Below are 21,317 nucleotides of genomic sequence, written 5' to 3' on the forward strand. Positions count from 1 at the left end.
GGTTGATTTCTCCCTCTCCTTTGCTTTTCATAGCCAGGTAACCACCAATTTCTGATGTTTGGCCTCGTTTTCGATAATCTTTCACTTCCTATAGTAGTATCCTAATTGGTTTCTCTGCCTCCAGTCTTCAGCCTTCATTCCCTCTGGCCTTTTCTCCACCATGAAGTCAAATCTGATCATGTCAGCAACTTCCCTCTTCCCCACTCCCCATGTTCTAATTCTTTGATTCTTGCCATGTTTTACCTCCAGGCTACAAAATCTAGGATAGGGGCCATAACCCATTTACCCTCGTCTCCCCTGCACCTACCACACTGTACTTGGCACATAATAGTTGCTCAATAAACATGAACCTGCACTTATCTCCTGATTATAGTTTATAGTAAATTGTGACATGTTGTAGATGCATCAGACCGCTGGAGGCACAGACTGTCACGATATGGTTCATTGTACAAGTTGGAGCCCCTTAATGAACGCTATGAGACACTAACAGAATGACAGTACCAAATGAATTGTACAGTCAGTGCGCAAAAGGATACATAGCCCGTGGCATCCTCATAATAGGGCCTAAAACTAAAGCCACCCTCAATGCTCTGGGCAAATATCTTCCCCTTTCTGGACCTCTGTCTCCTGCTGTGTAAAGTGAGCCCAGTGAGAGACAGTAAACCTCAAGGCCTCGGTACGTATGAGAAATAATGGACCACTACGTAGAGCTTGGCGCGTGCGCGGGCTTTTCCGGCGCGGCCGTCCCAGCGGCCCTCGCGGGAGGCGGGACTAGCCCGATTCCCGCCGCTTGGTCCCGCCATTGGCGGGCGGTTTGAATGACGGAAGTGACGGGAGCTTGGAGATGGCTGCCCCGCAGGCGCACAAACGGCTGTTGGGAAGCTGGTGGGCCGCGGGCCCAGGGGCCGTCTCTGTCTGAGCTGCAGTTCCTGATTCCCGGCGCCTGGTGTTCAGGTGAGTGACGGACGCGCCGGCTTCCCGCGGCCCGGGCGCGCATAGCCCCCCGAAGCCCAGGAGCTGGGGGTGTGCTCCCCGGGAAGGGGATGCCGTGAAGGCGCGGCGTCGGGAACGCAGCACGGCCCGAGCTTCTGAGGCCTCGGCGCACCCCGGGCCCTGGCTGGCATCGGCCTGGCGGCGGTGAGGAGTGCGGGGAAGGGAGGTGCGTCCCGAAGCAGACCCGCAACTTGCTGCGAGAGGCTGCTGCCCGGCCTTAGGCGCGTGTGGTCGGTCTTGCGCGCCCTCCCGGGGTGGGGTCGCGCGGGGTCCTTGGGCTTCCCCACCGCGGGCGGCCGGGAGGGCCTCCGGGGCTGCTGCTGCAAGCGCTTCTCGCTGCGGCCTGCCCACCCTGCCCCTAGGCCCCCCCAGGACTTGTCCTGAAACCCGGGAGCCGTTTAAGAGCACTGCCTGGAATTGTTTGTAGCAGAGAGCGTGCTCTTTTTTGCTCTCACCTTTAACTTCTTAGGTAGGTAGTCCTGCCACAAACTGAGCTTTTAAAACAGTGGGGAACGTTTGAGTCCTTAATACTTAGAAAGTATTTGGCAGTTTCACATTAAGTCACGTAATTATCAGAACAACCTGTTGGGATAGATGTTATGATTCCCATTACATAGTTTAGGAAAACGAGACCACAGTAACTTAAACGACCTGGCCAGTGTCTTCCTGGTGTCAATGGTTGTGATGAGTCTTGAACACAAATCTTCTGAGTCTAGTATTTTGTGATTACAATATGCCAAGTGCCATTTAATTCTCAGAACAAAATCTTAAAAATAAGTTAATATCATCTGGTATTGGATAGTATTCACGGAATATAAAAATCCATACTGATATGAATAAATGATTTAATAAATAAGAGAGGGAGCAGGGGAAACTTCCTTACAGTGGGATTCCAATTGATAAGTATAGAAGGAATAATGGAAATAGAAAATGCTTTTTGGTAAATGCTATAGTTAATGCTTCAAACAACCGTCAGTAGATACTAAGAAGCAAAGGTGTAATCAGGAACATGATATTTATGTATAGTCTCAACTATTTCTCCAAATACTTATAAAGGAAAAGTGTAGAGACCTGGTAGACACCACCTAACCAGGAGTCAAAATTAATATCACCAGTTAACATAATATAATGCACTGAAAAAGGGTGCATCATCACTTCCGTGTTCTTGGCTAAAAATGTGTAATCTCAGTCTAACCACAAGAAAATATTAAGCAAATCCAAATTGAGGGACATTCTACAAAATAACTGGCCAGTAGTTTTTAAAAGTCAGGAGGTTGAAAAGAAAAGCACAAACTGAGGAACTGTCTCAAATTAGAGGAGTCCAAGGAGACACGACAATTTCGACAGCCATGAGAATGTAATTCACAGACCTTCAGCTCCTGTGTTCTGAAATCCATTTGCATGGATGCTTCCCAGGGCTTCCCAAGGGCTGTTTTTGGCCAGTGACTGAGCATGGCATGGGAATTAAGGCAGGCCTATTCCTGAGAAACAAGGGACTTTCCCTTAACTCCTCAGAGATCTTACTGAATCTTCTTTAGACTGCATGGCAGTCATCTACCCAACTTTCCCTTCTTCCATTCAGTGTCAGATTTGCATGGAAGTCTGAAGTACTCCCAGTTTTTACTAGCTCCCTCCCATTATCCCTCACACAGGCATTTCTCCTAATAAAATCTTTTTTGGGTTTAATCCTATCTTGTCCTCTGCTTCTTGGAGGACCCAGAGTAACACAGCAGTCGAAAGCAATGGGTTGTCCTTGGATTGGGTCCTGGTTCAGAAAATGGACGTTAGTGAAATACTTGACAAAATTTGAATGAAGTCTGTAAATTAGTTAGAAGTATTGTGTTAGTTGTCAGTTTCTTGGTTTCGGTCATTGTGCTCTGATTGATGTTTAGAGAAGCTGGGGAAAGAGTATACGGGAATTCTAAGTCTGAAATTATTTCCAAATAAGTTAAAAAATAAAGTAGAAAAATTATTCTACCACATCTCAGGAGGTAAAAGTACCAAATGTATGTTTCCTTGTAATCCTCAAGCAATTGAGATGATAGATACTCAAAACAATCTGAAAAAACAGGATTTTTTCCCTTTTTTATTGAGGTATAAGACGCCTTAAGACACAAATCTAAGTGTGTCATTTGAGGAATTTTTACATATGTATACATCTGTGTAATTATAACACAGATCAAAATACAGACCATCTCTGGCATCCCTGCAGGCTCCTATGTGCCTCCTCCTAGTCATTAACCTACAGAAAGGTGACCCCTGTTTTAATCTGTGTCATCATGGATTAGTCTTGCTTGTTTTTGAACTTCATATAAGTGGAATTTTACAGTATGTTCTCTTTTTTGTCTTTTTTTCCCATGGTACTTTGTCTATGAGATTTATCAGGAATTAGTTTTGATATTTTGAATATGAATTCAGAGACCTTCAGAAAAAAATAAGACTGAATTTAATCTTGCTCATTTTTTCTTCTTTGTGCGGTCCTTCCTTGTTCATCAATCCCCACTAGCAAGAAATACCAGTTTAAACAAAAATTTCCTCATTCCACATGTTTTAGCATATCAGAAAGTTAGGAGCCATATGGAATAAGGAAACCAGATTCTTCCTTTGGATCTGCCAGTAGATCCTGTCACTTAGGTGAAGTCCTGTAACAGAAGAGGCCTTTGATTCTTCATTTATAAAATGAAGACAGCACTTTACCTACTGTTACTTTATTTACTAGAAAAGATTTTCAAATGCGAGCAATTATTTCTTTTTGGCATCAGAGTCCGATTAGTCCCTATTAGATAACTTTAAGTCCTCCTAGCCCAAAACAGTATCCATCCATAGTTTGTGAAATACTGCCTGATAGTTGTCATTTGTTAAATTAATTTGAATATTAAAATAAAACTATAACCTCTGTCCTTCAGTTGTTAGGAATCTAGGAAAGGTACAGTGTAATTGATGAAAAACTAGAGCAAGGTAATACCAGGACAGCATTAGATTCGTCTCCAAATTGAGTGTAAAGATAATGTGCATTCTGGGTGGGCAAGTCAGGAATGAGGTGGTGGGTGGGTGAAGCAAAAATTACTAGAGGATAGTCTGATGAAGAAGTGGAGCTTCAGCAAGCTTCAGAAGAATGTAAGTATCCATGTTATAATCTAGGGAGGAGAGTGAGAACACCTGAATGTCAGGGGCATTAACTGATCGGAGAACCTAAACACCTGACTCATGCAAACAATCATTCTCAGAGAAATTTTTTAAATGATCATTGATTTAAAACCATCACACCATTGTAATTATTAAAGAATTGTTGAGGGGTTGATGTGATTCCATATGATACAGTGACACCTGGTCATCAAGTTATATACAACAGACTGGGAGTTGAAACTAAGGACTGGGAGCCTTTTGCAATTACACAGTCCTGCTGGTTATGAACAAGTTATCAAAGTTCTAAAGTGTAAAATTGTAATTGCAAAAACATTTATTCTATGCTAAAACATTTTTTTAAGTCTTTGTGCTTTTTTACATTTAAGGTAGGTAAACTGGAAATCCCAGTCAGAAATAAGTCAGGTCCCAGATACTCTAGGTAAGCAACACTCTGCTGTCATGGGGGAAAAACTTTTTCAGTAATTCTGATTGACCTTCCTTTTAACCTCTTCTCCCCATTTGAGAATCATTGACTTAAGTGCTGAATTTAATAATTGCAATTGTTAAATATATAAGCTGGACTCAGTTTACCCAAATTATTTTGTGTATATATAGTCCTTTTAATGTCAAGTATTAAATGTATTTTAAACATTGTTCTAATCTTTGCTGCCCTGTTTTAATAGACATCTTTCTTTCTTTTTTTTTTTTTAAATTCAGAAACTTTATATTTAAAGTACCCAGAAATGAAAAGAAAGGTAGTGAATGCTGGCAAGCTGAGACTGAGTCCTAATGAGGAGGCTTACATTTTAAAGGAAGATTATGAAAGGCGACGAAAACTAAGATTGCTGCAGGTAAGATTCATCTGGAACAAGGCTTCAAATTCTTTGTCTTCCCCAAATTATTAGTGTTTTTTACAGTAGAGAGTTCTGAATGTTGCATTTAAAACCCTTTTCTGCCTGTTTAAGAGCCCTGGTTCTTGTGTATTAACTAGTTTAGGAAAATTTGCAAAAATAGGCTGAAATGGCAAATAGATGAAGTTTGAGATAGGGATTATTTGACTCTATAATTACTGGAAAATGGTTCTTTACACAATTTTCAAACTATATGTTACTGATGAAGATTAGAGTAGGAAGATTAGAATGGCTTTGAAGAAGACTTAATGGAAAGATTATAAGCTGCTGTAACATTTATTTAAGAAATTGTAGATTATTTTCTAGAAGTCTTTTCAGAGTAAGATAGTTAAGCCCTTGTGAAGCATGCTTTTAGGTGCCATTCTGTCTGAAATTGGGGATGATGTACCACAAATATGGACTTCTCATCTGGCTCTATACTCACCTGGGCTATAAATTTTATTCTTTTTTACTTTTTTTTTTAAAGATTTTATTTATTTGAGAGAGTGAGCAAGGGAGAGAGAGAACACGAGTGGGGGGAGGGGCAGAGGGAGAGGGAGAAGCATACTCCCTGCTGAGTCGGGAGCCCAAAGCAGGGCTCCATCCTGGGACTCCAGGATCATGACCTGAGCCAAAGGCAGCCGCTTAACCGACTGAGCCACCCAGGCACCCCTGGGCTATTAATTTTATTGAACATCTTTACCATTTTAACCTCTTACCAGTTATGTAAATGATAATGGTAGTCCTGTTAGTGCTTGGGTTGGGGAGAAGATAATAGCTAATAAGTTAGAGAACTTTAAAAGTAGTCTTGAGGTTTTAACTTTTTTACGTCACTGGATTTTCCGCTTTACAGAGGCCTTATCTAATATGGATATTCGGGAGAATTGATACACCTGAGGAGATATCGCTTCTCGGCCTTTTGGCTAAGATCAAGTGTGATATACCTGAGGAGAATTCATTGAAGTTCCTATTTCCAAATAGCTTTTCAAAAAACTTGAAGTAAACCTCTTTTCATATAATCTGTTAAATATGCATTCTCTAGGTTCGAGAACAAGAAAGGGGTATCGCTTTACAGATAAGAGAGGACATAAAACAGAGGAGAAATCAGCAGTTAACTCGTTTGGCAGAGGAACTAAGGACAGAATGGAAAGAATCACAAACTCAGAAAATAAAGAACTTGGAAAAGCTGTATTTGGCAAGTTTAAGAAGTATGGGAGAGGGACACCAACAGGCCAAAGAAAATGTAAGTGAATGCTTATTTGACTACCTGTCTGGTAGTGGTATTGGTAAAAAGTAAATTGTTTATAGTATACATGCATGTACAGAATTGGTTTTGGCCAGCCTGAACTACTTTGTTTTCTACGATTATTTTTTTTAAATTATAGTTCACATTCAGTATTATATTAGTTTCAGGTATACAACATAGTGATTCAGCAATTACATACACTATGCAATGCTTATCCTGATAAATGTAGTTACCAGCTGTCAACATACAAAGTTATTAGAATAATATTGACTATATTCCCTATGCTGTACTTTTCATTCCTGTGACTTATGTATTTCATAGTGAGAAGTTTGTACCTCTTAATCACCTATTCACTCATCCCCCACTCACTCACCTCTGGCAACCACCAGTTTGTTCTCTGTGTTTATTAGTCGATTTCTGTTTTTTTGTTTATTTGTTTTTTACAAGTGAAATCATAAGGTATTTGTCTTTCTCTGTCTGAATTATTTTACTTAGCATATTACCTGTAAACTCCATCCATACTGTCACAGATGGCAAGATCTTATTTTTTTTATGACTGAATGATACTCCATTGTATATATACACCATATCTTCTTCATCTCTGTATCTGTCAATGGACTCTTGGACTGCTTCCGTAATTTGGCTATTGTAAATAATGCTGCAATAAACATGGGGCCTGGGTGGTTCAGGCGGTTAAGCGGCTGCCTTCGGCTCAGGTCATGATCCCAGGATTCTGGGATCAAGCCCCGCTTCCCACTTTTGCTGCTTCCTGCTTCTTCCTGCTTCTGCTTCTTCAGGCTTCCTGCTCAGTGGGGAGTCTGCTTTTCCCTCTGCCTTGGCCCTTTCCCCCCTCAAATAAATAAATAAAATGTTAAAAATATGGGGGTGCATATATCTTTTCAAATTAGTGTTTTCATTTTCTTTGGGTAAATACCCAGCATTAGAATTACTGGACCATTTGGTATTTTTATTTTTAATTTTTTGAAGAACCTCTACTGTTTTCCACAGTGGCTGCACCAAATTACATTTCCACCAACACTGCATAAGGATTCCCTTTTCTCTATATCCTCACCAACACTATTTCTTTTTGATACTAGCCATTCTGACTGGTGTGAGGTGATACCTCATTGTGGTTTTGATTTGCATTCCTCTAATTAGTGATGTTGAGCATCTTTTCATGTGTCTTTTGGCCAGCCATATGTCTTCTTTGGAAAACTATTCTGATCCTCTGCCCATTTTTATTTTATTTTATTTTTTTAAAGATTTCATTTATTTATTTGACAGAGAGAGACATAGCGAGAGAGGGAACACAAGCAGGGGGTGTGGGAGAGGGAGAAGCAGGCTTCCCGCTGAGCAAGGAGCCCGATGCAGGGCTCGATCCCAAGACCCTGGGATCATGACCTGAGCCGAAGGCAGACACTTAACAACTGAGCCACCCAGGCGCCCCATCCTCTGCCCATTTTTAAATTAGATTTGATCTTTGTTGTTTTGAGTTATAGGAGTTATTTATATATCTTATATATATTTTTCCAACACTATTTATTGAAGAGGCTGTCTTTTCTCCATTTTATATTCTTGCCTCTCTTGTCACAGATTAATTGACCATTTAAACATGGGTTTATTTCTGAGCTCTCCATTCTGTTCCCATTGATCTATATGTCTGTTTTTGTGCTAGTGCCATACTGTTTTGATTACTACAGCTTTGTAATACAGATTGAAATCAGGAGTGTGATGCCTCCAGTTTTGTTCTTCTTTCTTCAGATTGCTTTGGCTATTTGGGGTCTTTGTGGTTCCATGCAGATTTTAGGATTATTCTAGTTCTGTGGAAAATACTATTGATATTTTAATAGGGATTGCATTGGCTCCATAGATTGCTTTGGGTGGTATGGACATTTTAACAATTCTTCCAATCTGTGAACATTGAATATCTTTCCATTTATTTGTGTCATCTTCAATTTCTTTCATCAGTGTTTTTTAATTTTCAGAGTACAGGTCTTTTCACCTCAGTTATATTTATTCCTAAGTATTTTATTCTTTGTTATGTAATTGTAAATGGGATTGTTTTCTTAATTTCTTTTACTGCTACTTTGTTATTAATGTATAGAAATGCAACAGATTTATATGTATTTTGTGTCCTGCAACTTTACTGAGTTCATTTATTGTAATAGCTTTTTGATGGAGTCTTCAGGTTTTCCTATATGTGAAACTATGTCATCTGCAAATAGTGACAGTTTTATCTCGTCCTTTCCAGTTTGGATGCCTTTTATTTCTTGTGTGATTTCTGTGCCTAGGAATTCCAGTACTATGTTGAATAATAGAGTAGACATCCTTGTCTTGTTTCTGATCTTAGAGGAAGAGCTTTCAACTTTTCACCATTGAGTATGATGTTAGCTGTGGGTTTCTCATAAATGGTCTTTATTATGTTGAAATATGTTCCCTCTGAGCCTGTTTTATTGAGAGTTTTTATCATGAATGGATGTTGATTTTTGTCAGATGCTTTACCTGCTTCTATTGAAATTGATCATATGGTTTTTGCCCTTTGTTTTGTTAATGTATATCACATTAATTGAGTTGTGGTTTTTGAACCATCCTTGCATTCCTGGAATAAACCTACTTGATTATGGTGAATGATCCTTTTAATGTATTGCTGAATTTGGTTTGCTGATATTTTGTTGAGGATTTTTGCATCTGTGTTCATCAAGGATAAATGGATGTGATTTTCTTTTTCTGCAGTTTTTGTCTGATTGTGGTATCAGGGTTATGCTGGCCTTGTAGAATGAGGAAGCATTCCTCCCTCTTCTATTTAATGGAATGGTTTGAGAAGGGATCAGTATTAACTCTTTTTTAAATGTTTCATAGAATTCACTGGAAGTTATCTGGTCCTGGAACCTTTATTTGTTGGGAGTTTTATGAATACTGATTCAGTTTTATTACTAGTCATCAGTCTATTCATATTTTCTGTTTCTTCCTGATTCAGTCTTGGAAGATTGTTTCTGGGAATTTATCCATTTTTTTCTAGGTTGTCCAGTTCATTTTTCATAGTAGTCTCTTCTAATCCTTCGTTTTTCTGTGGTATAACTTCTCTTTCAAATTTTATTTGATCTTTCTTTTTTCTTGATGAGTCTAGCAAAATGTTTCTCAATTATGTCTCTTTTCAAAAAACCAGCTTAGTTTCATTGATCTTGTTTATTGTTTTTTTTAATCTATTTTTAATTTATTTCCACCCTGATCTTTATTTCCTAACTTTTACTAACTTTGGGCTTTGCTGCTTCTTGTTTTTTAGTTCCTTTAGGTGTAAGTTTGGTTATTTATTTGAGATTTTTCTTGTTTCTTGAGAGAGGCCTGTATTGCTATAAACGTGCCTCTTATGCTTTTGCTACATCCCAAAGAATTTGAAGCATTGTGTTTCCATTTTCATTTGTATCTACATATTTTATTTCTTCGTTACCCATCTGTTGTTTAATAGCATGTTATTTATTCTCCATTTGTTTGGGTTTGTGTTTTTTGTTTTGTTTTTTTTCAGTTTTTTTCTTGTGATTGATTTCTAGTTCCATACTGTTGTAGTTGGAAAAGCGCTTGATATGATTTGACTTCTTAAATTTATTGACTGTTTTGTGGCCTAACATGTGATCTGTCCTGGGGGATGTTCCATGTGCACTTGAAAAGAATATGTATTCTGCAATTTTAATTTTTGGGGATGTAATGTAACTCTATATATTTTAAGTCCATCTCTCTGAATGATCTGTGGATGTAAGTGGCTGTTAAAGTCCCCTGCTATTACTGTATTACTGTCACTTTCTCCCCTTTATGTCTGTTAATATTTGCTTTATATATTTAGGTGTTCCTATGTTAGGTGCCTAGATATTTACAATTGTTATAGCCTCTTGTTGAATTGATCCCTTTTTATTATGTAGTGCCTTTCTTTGTCTCTTAGTATAGTCTGTTTTTAAAGTCTGTTTTGTCTGGTAATAGGTATTGTTACCCTGGTGCTTTTTTTTTTTTGAAAACTTCCATTTGTATAGAGTATCTTTTTCCAGCCCTTGACTTTCAGTCTGTATGTGTCTTTAGGTCCAGAGTTGGTCTCTTGTAGGCAGCATGTAGATGGGTCATGGTTTTTATCCATTCATTCACCCCCTTTTTTTTATTGGAACATTTAGTTCATTTACATTTAAAGAAATTATATTGATAGATACAAACTTTTTGCCATTTTGTTGTTTTCTGGTTGTTTTGGTAGTTCTGTGTTCCTTTCCTCTTCTCTTGCTCTCTTTGTCCTTTGATGACTTTCTTTAGTGTTAATGCTTGGATTTCTTTCTCTTTGTGTGTCTATTACGGGTTTTTGGTTTGTGGTTATCAGGTTCATATATAATGTCCTATGTATATAGCAGTCTGTAATATTAAGTTGATGGTTGCGTAAGTTTGAACACATTCTAAAAGCACTACATTTTTATTACCCCTTTCACGTTTTATGTATGTGATGTAGTATTTTACATTTTTTATTTTGTGTGTCCCTTAACTAATTATTGTAGATATAATTGATGTTACTACTTTTATCCTTTAATCTTCATACTAGCTTTTAAATGATTAATCTACTACCTTTACAATATATTTGGAATTTTTTCCTTTCATAGTTTTCTCACTTCTAGTTACAGCTTTTCTTTTCCACTTAAGTCCCTTTAACATTACTTGTAAGGCTGGTTTCATGGTGATGATTTAATTGTTGACATTTTAATTATTTGTCCTGGTGTGTGCCTCCTTGATTTCATGTTATTAGGTGTTCTCTGTGCTTCCTGGACCTGGAAGTCTGTTTATTTCCCTAGGTTAGGAAAGTTTTCAGCTGTTGTTTCTTCAAATACGTTTTCTGCCCCTTTAGTCTCCTCTGGGATCCCTATAATGTGAATGCTCTTACGCTTGATGGTGTCTCAGGTCCCTTAACCTATTCTCATTTTTTAAATTATTATTTTTTATTTTTGCTGTTTAGCTTGGGTGCTTCCCACTACCCTGTTTTCCAGCTCACTGATTCATTCTTCTGCATCGTTTAACTTACTGTTGATTCCCTCTAGTGTATTTTTCATTTCAGTTACTGTATTCTTCAACTCTGATTGGTTCTTTTTTATATTTTCTCTTTATGTTCTCACTGAATTCATCCACTCTTAAGTCTGGTGAGCATCTTTCTCACCATTACTTTTAACTCTTTACCAGGTATATTGCCTGTCTCCATTTTGTTCAGTTCTTTTTTTGTAGTTTTGCCTTGTTCTTTCATTTGGAACATATTCCTCTGTCTCCTCATTTTGTCTGACTTTTTGTGTCTGTTTCTGGGAATTAGGTGAAACAGCTCCTTCTCCTGGTCTTGAGGGAGTGGCCTTATGTAGGAATGTCCCCAGTGTAGACTGAGTGTGCCTGGTAGCTTTGGCTAGCCAACTGGAGCTGCTACAGTTGTGGGCCAGCTGTGCTGCACTGAGGGACCAGCCTGATGGGACAACTAGAGTGGGCTTGGGCATGGACCAGGGGTCTCAGGTGCTCTCTGCTGGGGCTGTACTGGCAAGATGACTAAACTGGAGCAGGCTGGGCTTCCCGGGGTGCTCCGTGTTGGGGCTGCCCTGGCAGACCTGCCTCAACTTTTTTGTATATTAATGTATTTCAGTAATGCTGCTAGATGCATTTCCTAGTAAGAGTCACATCAAGTAAAATCTGTCTTCATATGGTGTTTACATTGGAATTATTCTCTTGTAGTCCTTAACTGTCTGGGTAAATAAAGTAACCTTCTGAATCAGTTGTTGATTATTTCAAGCATTTTGGACAGATTCATTGGGGTGAATTCAGATTTCCCATTTTATTATGATTCTTCATACCTCTAAGACATGTGTAGTTGAATGTTGTGTATACACTTATATTTCATTCACAAGTAGTAAAAATTCTTTGATGACTTTCAAAAAGGCAAAGTAGAACTTTAACACTGTTCTCTGACCATGTTTTGTTTGTTGTGAGTTATGGTTGGGAAACACTAGATTCTGGTCCCAGAGATAGTCACACAAAATAAATAACCGAGTTCCAGAGAAGGCAGGTCTTTGGTATCAAACAATTAGTGAGGAAAATAAATATCTTTAAAGCATGTGACAATGAAATATGTTCTTGCTCCCTGGGTTTAATCTAATCTGTGTTTTTAGTAATAGCCTTAGGTTGTGACATCTGATATTTATAGTTTTATTTATGCCACCATTAACTTTTTGCTTTAGTGCACCGTTTCCCAAACTTCAGTCATTTGAATACCTTCATGATTTTGCCCTGACTGGAGAACCATCCATATTACTTATATGGTTGGCATTTTAATCTTGTTTAACATAACATTTTAAATAATATATATTTTTAGGAACCTGATTTAAATGCTCTGGCACGGCGGGCAGCAGAAAGAAGAAGAAAAGCAGAAATGAGGCATAAAGAAGCTCTGAAATTACAGAAAAATAAAAAAGAAGAACTAGTGAAACAAAAAACCTGGTAAAGTAATAATCAAATTTACCACATTTTCCACTGAAACGTGATATGGCTAGAAGTAGAGAGTACATTGGGTACTGTTTAAGCAGATATTAAATATAAGTCATATGGTGTATCCACTGGTGTGTTAAACTTGGTTTAAAAATAATTCAGTGGAGGTGCAGTTTACCTCGGTGCACAAAGTAACACGTGAACTTTCTCTTCTCATATGAGTTTGACAATTACTTAGTTTCTGGAGAAATGTATGGCTAGTTCAAAATACATGTCCCCCAGAATCTGCCTCTGATGTAAAAAAAAAAAAAAAGAAAGAAATATCAGTGCAATTAACATGAAAAGAGGTTTAGACTTGTGGCAAATCATTTTTGCATGTTGTAAAGATGATGGAGCCTGTTACTAGTCAACAGTGCTCATTTTATACAGTGACCCCCATCTTTATCAACATTTCTGGTTTTTAATCTACACTATTGTAAATGAAGAAATATTAGATGTTTGTTGGGTCAGTTTCACCATAGGGCTTTATGTCAAAGATACACCTCTTGGTACGCATTTTCTTACGTGTCCAGTGTGTATAGATTGTTTATTAAACAGCATATTGAGCCTGTGGGATCAGATTGGAGGATTTCTTGAGATCCTGTGGCTTTTATATTTTAGACCATGAGGGTTGTGTTCTAACATTACCTGAGAGATTAATTTAGGACATCTCTTGTTTTTCAAGGCGTATAACAGCTCGAAAGGAGGCACTGCTTGTGGAAAAAGAGAGATCGGCCAAAATTACAAGTCTGCCACCACCACCTCCAACTCTTTTTGAGGTGAGTTACTTTGAGTGTTGAGAAGAACTAGGTTATCATACTTCTTCTTTACTACTAGAATTCAATGCAGGTCAAAATTTCATTTGTTTAAACTCAATTTTTAAGCTTACAGGTAACACATGAGTATGTCTGGGGTATTTAAAAATAATCCTAGATATCATTTTACCCATTCTTTAGTATGTAACTCTGATATATAATTACTTTTTTTAAAAGCACAGTACTCCTATTCCTGATATCTAATATTCAGTCTGTATTCAGTTTTTACCAATTGTCTTAATTTATTTTAGTTGTTTCAAAAACCATGTTTTTGATTTTTAAAAAACTGTAAGTGGTTTGGTCTTTTTTTTTTTTATGTCCTTTAATTATAGTGGGAAAAAACAGATTATTTGCCCTATCAACTTTTTCACATTCAAGATTTGGGTATTGTAAATAGTTATTACTTTACAGGTAAAGAAGTTAGGTTTGGATAAATTTACACAAGATTACATAAAGTGGATGAGTGAAGTCTATTTCTCTATGGGACTAATATGTGTGCTTTTGTGATCTGGAGCTTGTTTTTGAAAAGACATTAAGTAAAGTGGAAATTAATTTTAAAAAGGTATTGGTTCTTTTGTTTTATAATAGCTTGTTGTAGTTATTGAAATGGCTCTTTGGATGATTCTCACGATTACATAGTTATTTTTATCTAAAAAATAGAAGTAAAAAACCCCCCATAAATATAGGGATATCTGATTTCATTGTATATAGAAGTATATTTTATGTATGTAAGATCAGCATAAGTACCAGATATTACCCTCTTAAGCCTTTCATTTTGTCAGCCTTCCTGCTTTTATATGGAGCCATCTGCACGCCATTTGATCCAAGATTCAAATGGGAGAGTCAGATTTCAGTCACTCCCTCAGTATGGTGTTAAAAGGCAAGCAGTATTTTATCCATGAAGCATTTTGATTACCTTTATTGTGATTCGTAATGTTCCTACCAAGCCAAGGTCACATATTTACATAAAGCAAATAAAACATGTGTAAGTGCAAATATGAATGATGTGCAAATGTGTAGCTGTACTTTTTTCCCCAACTTTTTATTACAAAAATTTTCAAAATACAGGGGCGCCTAGGGGGCTCAGTTGGTTAAGCGACTGCCTTCGGCTCAGGTCATGATCCTGGAGTCCCAGGATCGAGTCCCGCATCGGACTCCCTGCTCGGCAGGGAGTCTGCTTCTCCCTCTGACCTTCCTCCCTCTCGTGCTCTCTGTCTCTCATTCTCTCTCTCTCAAATAAATAAATAAAATCTTAAAAAAAAATTTTTTTTCAAAATACAGAGAAGTTAAAAGGAAAATAGTGAATAGTTGTTTATATCTATACATGTGTATAGATTTCAAATAGTTGTATGTACAAATGCATACATTTGAATGTAAGTTGTGGAGATGACATTTCATCCTGAATACTTCATTACGCTCCTTATAAGAATTAAGGACCTTGTCTTATGCAGCCACAGTATCACATTAAGGAAATTAACATTGATTTCTTAATACCACTTAATACACAGTCCGTAATCAAGATTCTCCAGTTGTCCCTAAATTGTTTTATTTTACAACTTCTTTTTTAAACCGGGATCCAGTCGGGCTTCACCCGTTGCTTCTGCTTGATTTGTCTTACTCTCTCGGAATTATCTCACGCAACCTGGGTCTACTTTTTTATTTCAGACTTTTTGAAGAGACTAGTTTCTCATATTCTGTATTTGTCTCATTTGGTTATGGTGGTGACTACAAGAGATCTCTATCATAAAGGTCTATTTTTCTCTTTTCAATTACCTAGTAATCTGGGAGGTGATACTTTGGCACCAGATAGGTATCTATCATCCTTCTACGTTTATTCATTGTCCTACTTCTGTTTGAAAAAAGAAAAGACAACTTTCTCATCACTTGGCATGCACTAGCATAACCAAGTGATCAAACTTAGAATCCATAATAGGAGAGCAGCTTGCCACTCTGTGCCTCCTGCTGTGGTGTAGTAAACTATACAGCATCCCCGAGGTAGTATTCTTGCCTAAGTATACTCTAGCTTTTAAACCTACATTCCAGGTAATGGAAATACAGCCCATGTAGAGAAAAATGAATAAGGATAACTGATTAAAAACAAAATTACTTTTTTTATTGGGTCCAGTTTTTTTGGGGGGGGGTCCAGCTTTAATTGAAAATACTGTTAACCTAATACTCCATTGTCTGTGTTCCTTTTTCAGAACATTGAACTAAAGAGAACTTCTAATGTGAAAACCGGTAGATCCACTTATCATCATCTTTGCACTTTTGTGAATAGAGAGATGGACACAAAGCAGGTGATTGACTTACTGTTGTTCATAATCTGCACTTTGTTTCTCTATTCATTGAAGTGAGTTATATCTGTACATATTCTCTATGAAAAATTTGGAACTATACACATAATCATAAACTATAGGAAAAACAACTACAATTCCATCACCTAAAAGTAATGTGATTAATACATTAATGAATTCATTGTAGCCTTTATATATAAACATATGCACACTTTTCAAAACATAATTTTTTATAGACATTTAATAGCTCATCATAGATTTAACTATTCTTTTGTTCATTTCTTTTTATTTCTGTAAATAATGCAAACATAATCTTGCACATTTTTGTCTACAACTCTGAGGTATGTTTAGAGTAGACTCCTAGAAGAGAAATTACTGGTTCCAAACTATTTAACATTTGATACAGTCATTAAATTGGATATGGATCATTAAATTGCTTTGTAAAAAGTATCGGCAACTTATGAGAATGACCATCTTATCATACCTTTCTCCATTCCCTTGTATGGATGATTATGGTTTAGAAATTATTGCCACTCTCAAGAGTGATAAATGATAATCCTTATTATTGAAATTGCTATTTCTTTATAACTGGATTTTAATTTCTTTTCATGTTGGATATATTTGGCTCCTGGGAAAACTGACTTTCTCAATATAGCTTTCCTGTGGAGTTTAGATCACAGCAAATACACATTTTGGTTACCTGCTTAATGGCAGTTGTTAAAATCGCTATTCATCAAGACCTAAGATGAGTATTCTCATTGTAGAATTAACTTCCAAGAAATAAGAATAAATCTTGATTTGTTTAAAATCATAAATTATTATTACAACTTGAATATTACTATAACAAAAGACAATAACTTCAGTCTGTAGCTAACTTGTTTTTGTGGTTACTACATTACATTTTGCAGTACTAAATAGTTCTCTCTCAAGTAATATTGATGAAGAAAAATGTGTGTTTACCTAGCTATAGTATAGGGTACCACTGATAGTCTTACAGTAAGTTATTAAACTTTTCTCTTTGATTGTAACTAAAAGACCTCTCTCCTCTTCAGTTTCTGGCTTGAAGATTGGATCAGTAGTATAATGCAGTTTTATTAAAACAGTCCCACAAACTGAAGCATTCTGATATTTTCTTTATTTGCTACTTTATACCATCACTTGAGAAAAATCTGTCTCTTTTAAACCTTGTGGAGCAATGTGTTTGGTTTTCCAGATAATAAAATTACTTCAGACTTTTCATCTGCATCTAAGCTTATATCACATGCACAATAATTTAGCATCTTTTCTGGAGTAGAATGATAGGATCTTTACAGCAGGAATCATGCAAAAAATACTTGCTCTCTCGGCATACGTGGTTGGTGATTTCTTTTTTTTATTTTTTTAAAGATTTTATTTATTTATTTATTTATTTATTTATTTATAAATAAAGATTTTATTTATTTATTTGACAGAGACACAGCGAGAGAGGGAATACAAGCAGGGGGAGTGGGAGAGGGAGAAGCAGGCTTCCCGCCGAGCAGGGAGCCCGATGCGGGGCTCGATCCCAGGACCTGGAATCATGACCTGAGCCAAAGGCAGACGCTTAACGACTGAGCCACCCAGGCGCCCCTTATTTATTTATTTGACAGAGAGAGACAGTGAGAGAGGGAACCACAAGCAGGGGGAGTGGGAGAGGGAGAAGCAGGCTTCCTGCTGAGCAGAAGCCCGATGCGGGGCTCGATCCCAGGACCCTGGGATCATGACCTGAGCCGAAGGTAGATGCTTAACAACTGAGCCACCCACGTGCCCCTATGGTGATTTTTTTAGCAGCTTTCTGCAAATAAATTATTTTCATGTGTTCAGTCAGCCTTTTTAACATGTACGAGTGCTATCATATTTTGCTTGAATCCTGATAAAGTAGTTCTAAAATCTCTTACATGTCATAAAATTTGTATTTGGCTGAAGAATAATTGGTCAGTCTACTATATCCCCATTTAGAGCCAGTTCTTCTCTGAATTATGTTCAGCCACGCTTACTTTCTGTGCACACAACTAATAGAACATGCTTGCAATTTCTAAGTTATTCATGGCCTTCATTGTGTTTGTTCCTTTGTCAACGATAGTTGCATAGCATTTGTTTAAAATGGATTTTTTTTTGTCCTAAAAGTATTTTTCCTTTTTTTTTTTTTTTTAAAGATCTTATTTATTTATTTGACACAGAGAGAGAGAACACGTGGGCACACAGGCACAGGGAACAGCAGGCAGAGAGAGGGAGGAGAAGCAGGCTTCCCGCTGAGCAAGGAGCCTGATGCAGGGCTTGATCCCAGGACCCTGGGATCATGGCCTGAGCTGAAGGCAGATGCTTAACCGACTGAGCTACCCAGGTGCCCCTAGGAGTATTTTTCTAATCCAGTCCACTGTACTGTTTGTTGTGAGACCCAGCAAAATAGACAAGTAAAGCAGAAACTCTGCTGTCATACTTAAAAAGATTTCTGTCCAAATGTTTGATGTACGAAATGCAGAAATAGCATATTTAATAATAGCTTACTGTTTCGTGCACTGCAGAGTATAATTCATGGAAAAGTTTTTAGAAACGTTTTCTAAAAATTTTTGCTTGGGATTCACAGGTTTTGCAATATTCCTGTACCTTCTGAATTTAACTACTAAAAATGTAATCTAACAATTATTTCGACCAGATTTTTGTATAAATTTTTAGTGTCACTAACACAAATCTATAAGGGATTGTTTTCCTAAAAATTCTTGTAAAATCTTGTTTTGAGGTTAGGGCAGTGACTCTAACCCTTATTTTCTTCATATCCTTTATATACCTCATTGTGTTTGGACTGAGTATGTTTATTGTGAGTGTTGTATATTTTAAAGTCTTTCCTTCCCTTAAAATTTTGGTTTAGCAAAATTGACATTCTGCTATTAATTCACCCTTAAATGATATGACGAATTTCCAAACAATTTTTTTCTTAAAAATATCATGGCCTAGGGCGCCTGTGTGGCTCAGTTGGTTAAGCCACTGCCTTCGGCTCGGGTCATGATCCTGGAGTCCCGGGATTGAGTCCCGCATCGGGCTCCCCGCTCAGCAGGGAGTCTGCTTCTCCCTCTGACCCTCCCCCTTCTCATGCTCTCTCTCTCTCTCTCTCTCTCTCATTCTCTCTCTCAAATAAATAAATAAAATTAAAAAAAATATATCATGGCCTAAGTGCAATGAAATATTGTTCCTAAAAGTTATTTCATTTAATTTTATGCATTTTAATTCCCTAAATAAATGTTTTGGAGACTACAGTATTGATTTAATCTAGCTTTTGTTGTTCTGCCTGGTTTTATGTAGATTTGTATAAATATTTATTGGCTCAAAACGGATATAATATTGAAAGTGTTGACGTGGTCTGCTTGCTCCGAAACCCAATGTCTCTAATTTAGCCTCCAGATCAGGGGTCATAAGGTACTATCTGACATCAGCAACAAATCATCTATAGAACCAATCAAGAGAAAGGGTTCTACTTGTCCAGGCCTTCTTGGACAACCAAAGGACTGGCAGCTGGGGTTAATCTTTTCCCTTCTGAAGGCTCAAGGGTTACAGCTTTATAGATAAGGTCAGTCCTGATCATAAACTTGTGTACATTTGCACAAAACAGTAGAGTTAACCTATCCCTCCTTGCCTTAAATCCCTGGTGCTCACCTCTTTTCCATGCTAATAAGTGCCCTTTGCGGTATTTTGTCCCCTTTCCCAGTAGGGTATTTCCCTCTGCATTAAAAACCTGTTCAGGCAGATATCCTTTCTCTTCATTGATTTTCTTAATTACACCCCGGAAACTGCTGCTGCTTCTGTTATCTTGATATTTTTAAGCCAAATCTCTAAAATTATCAAAGCGTCCTTTGCTTGCTTTAAATTCTCCAGCTTTAGATCGTTCACCTTCCTTTTGCTTTAAGACTTCCTTTTTCTTGGGTGCCTGGGTGTCTCAGATGGTTAGGCGTCTGCCTTCGGCTCAGGTCATGATCCCAGGGTCCTGGGATCGAGCCCCGCATCGGGCTCCTTCCTGCGCGGGAAGCCTGCTTCTCCCTCTTCCTCTCTCTGTCTCTCATTAATAAGTAAATAAAATCCTTAAAAAAAAAAAAAACTTCCTTTTTCTTGAATCATATTAGAGTTTATAGGTTATGTCTTTTCTTGTAGCAATTCTGCACCTACAGAAAAGCTGCATTTTCAATATGAGATAAAAGTTATTTTGCAGAAAGTGCAAAGTTTTCATGCCTGCTGTTGTAGCTGCAGCGATAGCTTTATAAATTCCCTTTTCTTTTTTTACAATTTCCTCAGACTGGATTCATGGCAGGCAACTGCAGCTGCAGACCACAACCCACAGTGTATATCAAGCAGTGCAACTTTTTCTTGTAATGTCATGACTTGTCTCTGCTTCTTGGGAGCACTTCCAGTATCACTAGTGGTACTTTGTATGGGCCCCATGATTCAGAGTTTATGGTATTACTCTCATAAACACAATGAAAAATACACAAGAACCACGAGACAATCACTTTTTTTTTTTTTAAAGGTTTTATTTATTTGACAGAGAGAAAGACAGCCAAAGAGGGAACACAAGCGGGGGTGGTGGGAGAGGGAGAAGCAGGCTTCCCGCGGAGCAGGGAGCCTGATGCGGGGCTCGATCCCAGGACCCTGGGATCATGACCTGAACCGAAGGCAGACGCTTAACGACTGAGCCACCCAGGCGCCCCGACAATCACTTTTTGCCACCATATACAATTTACTGGAGAGTTGAATTGTTCACACAGAAATGATTAGTGTCACACAGTGCTTTAAGCAGATATAACACTTGAGCTCACTGCGATAGCAACAGGATGTGGCTAAAAATTACAGATCCTGTACTACAGTTAATTTTATGCAGTTATGACTTAAATACTGAATCTTTATGTTTATTTCTCTCGACTGTGAATGCCTACCATGTTTGGTCTGTAAGTGCTTGTGTAAGTTTTGATAAATTTTAACTTTATATAAGAGATTTTTATGTATTTATGGCAGTAAATGATAAAATAGACTAATACCTTACATATATTTTATGCATTCATGGCATATCTAACTTTTCTTAATTTTTCAGTATTTCCAGGCTACATGATTCATCTGCTAGTTTTTTCAGATACTTGCAAATCTCCAAAATATTTTCCGATATGTTTACTGGAATAAACCCATGTTTAAGTGGACTTGCACAGTTTAAATCTGTTAAGGGTCAACTATGGTAGCTTTCATAATCATCATTATTTCACCTAAGAATTTTGACATATGAAATAACATAAGGCGATGTTTACTTAAAGTTACATTTGGAATGCTTACCCATATTTAAAAGTGAACATTCAGGCGTAATAGTAAATCCAGGTAATGTGCCCTTCCCCCACTTACTTGCTATTGTTAGCTTGGTGAGATGATAGCTGACTGAACA

At 37.5% G+C, this 21,317-nt stretch overlaps 1 protein-coding gene across 6 annotated transcripts in view; it reads left to right on the plus strand.

Moving 5' to 3' along the window:
• Positions 1-814: 814 nt before the first annotated feature.
• The window catches only part of CEP295 (centrosomal protein 295), a 53,920-nt gene continuing 33,417 nt past the window's right edge, over positions 815-21,317 (plus strand). For 5 of the 6 annotated variants that reach the window (XM_045894615.3, XM_045894617.3, XM_045894618.3 and 2 more), the window contains exons 1-6: positions 815-954; positions 4,837-4,970; positions 6,052-6,252; positions 12,623-12,747; positions 13,460-13,553; positions 15,791-15,886. In XM_045894615.3, coding sequence (XP_045750571.2) covers positions 819-954; positions 4,837-4,970; positions 6,052-6,252; positions 12,623-12,747; positions 13,460-13,553; positions 15,791-15,886 — 786 coding nt within the window. In that variant the 5' untranslated portion in view covers positions 815-818. Of the gene's footprint in view, positions 955-4,836; positions 4,971-6,051; positions 6,253-12,622; positions 12,748-13,459; positions 13,554-15,790; positions 15,887-21,317 lie in introns of those variants that run through there. The other variant, XM_045894621.3, reaches the window with a different exon arrangement.

The sequence above is a fragment of the Mirounga angustirostris genome, unplaced genomic scaffold (assembly GCF_029215605.1).
Source record: "Mirounga angustirostris isolate CCGP_5_RB_7025 unplaced genomic scaffold, mMirAng1.0.hap1 SCAF_13, whole genome shotgun sequence".
NCBI lineage: Eukaryota > Metazoa > Chordata > Mammalia > Carnivora > Phocidae > Mirounga > Mirounga angustirostris.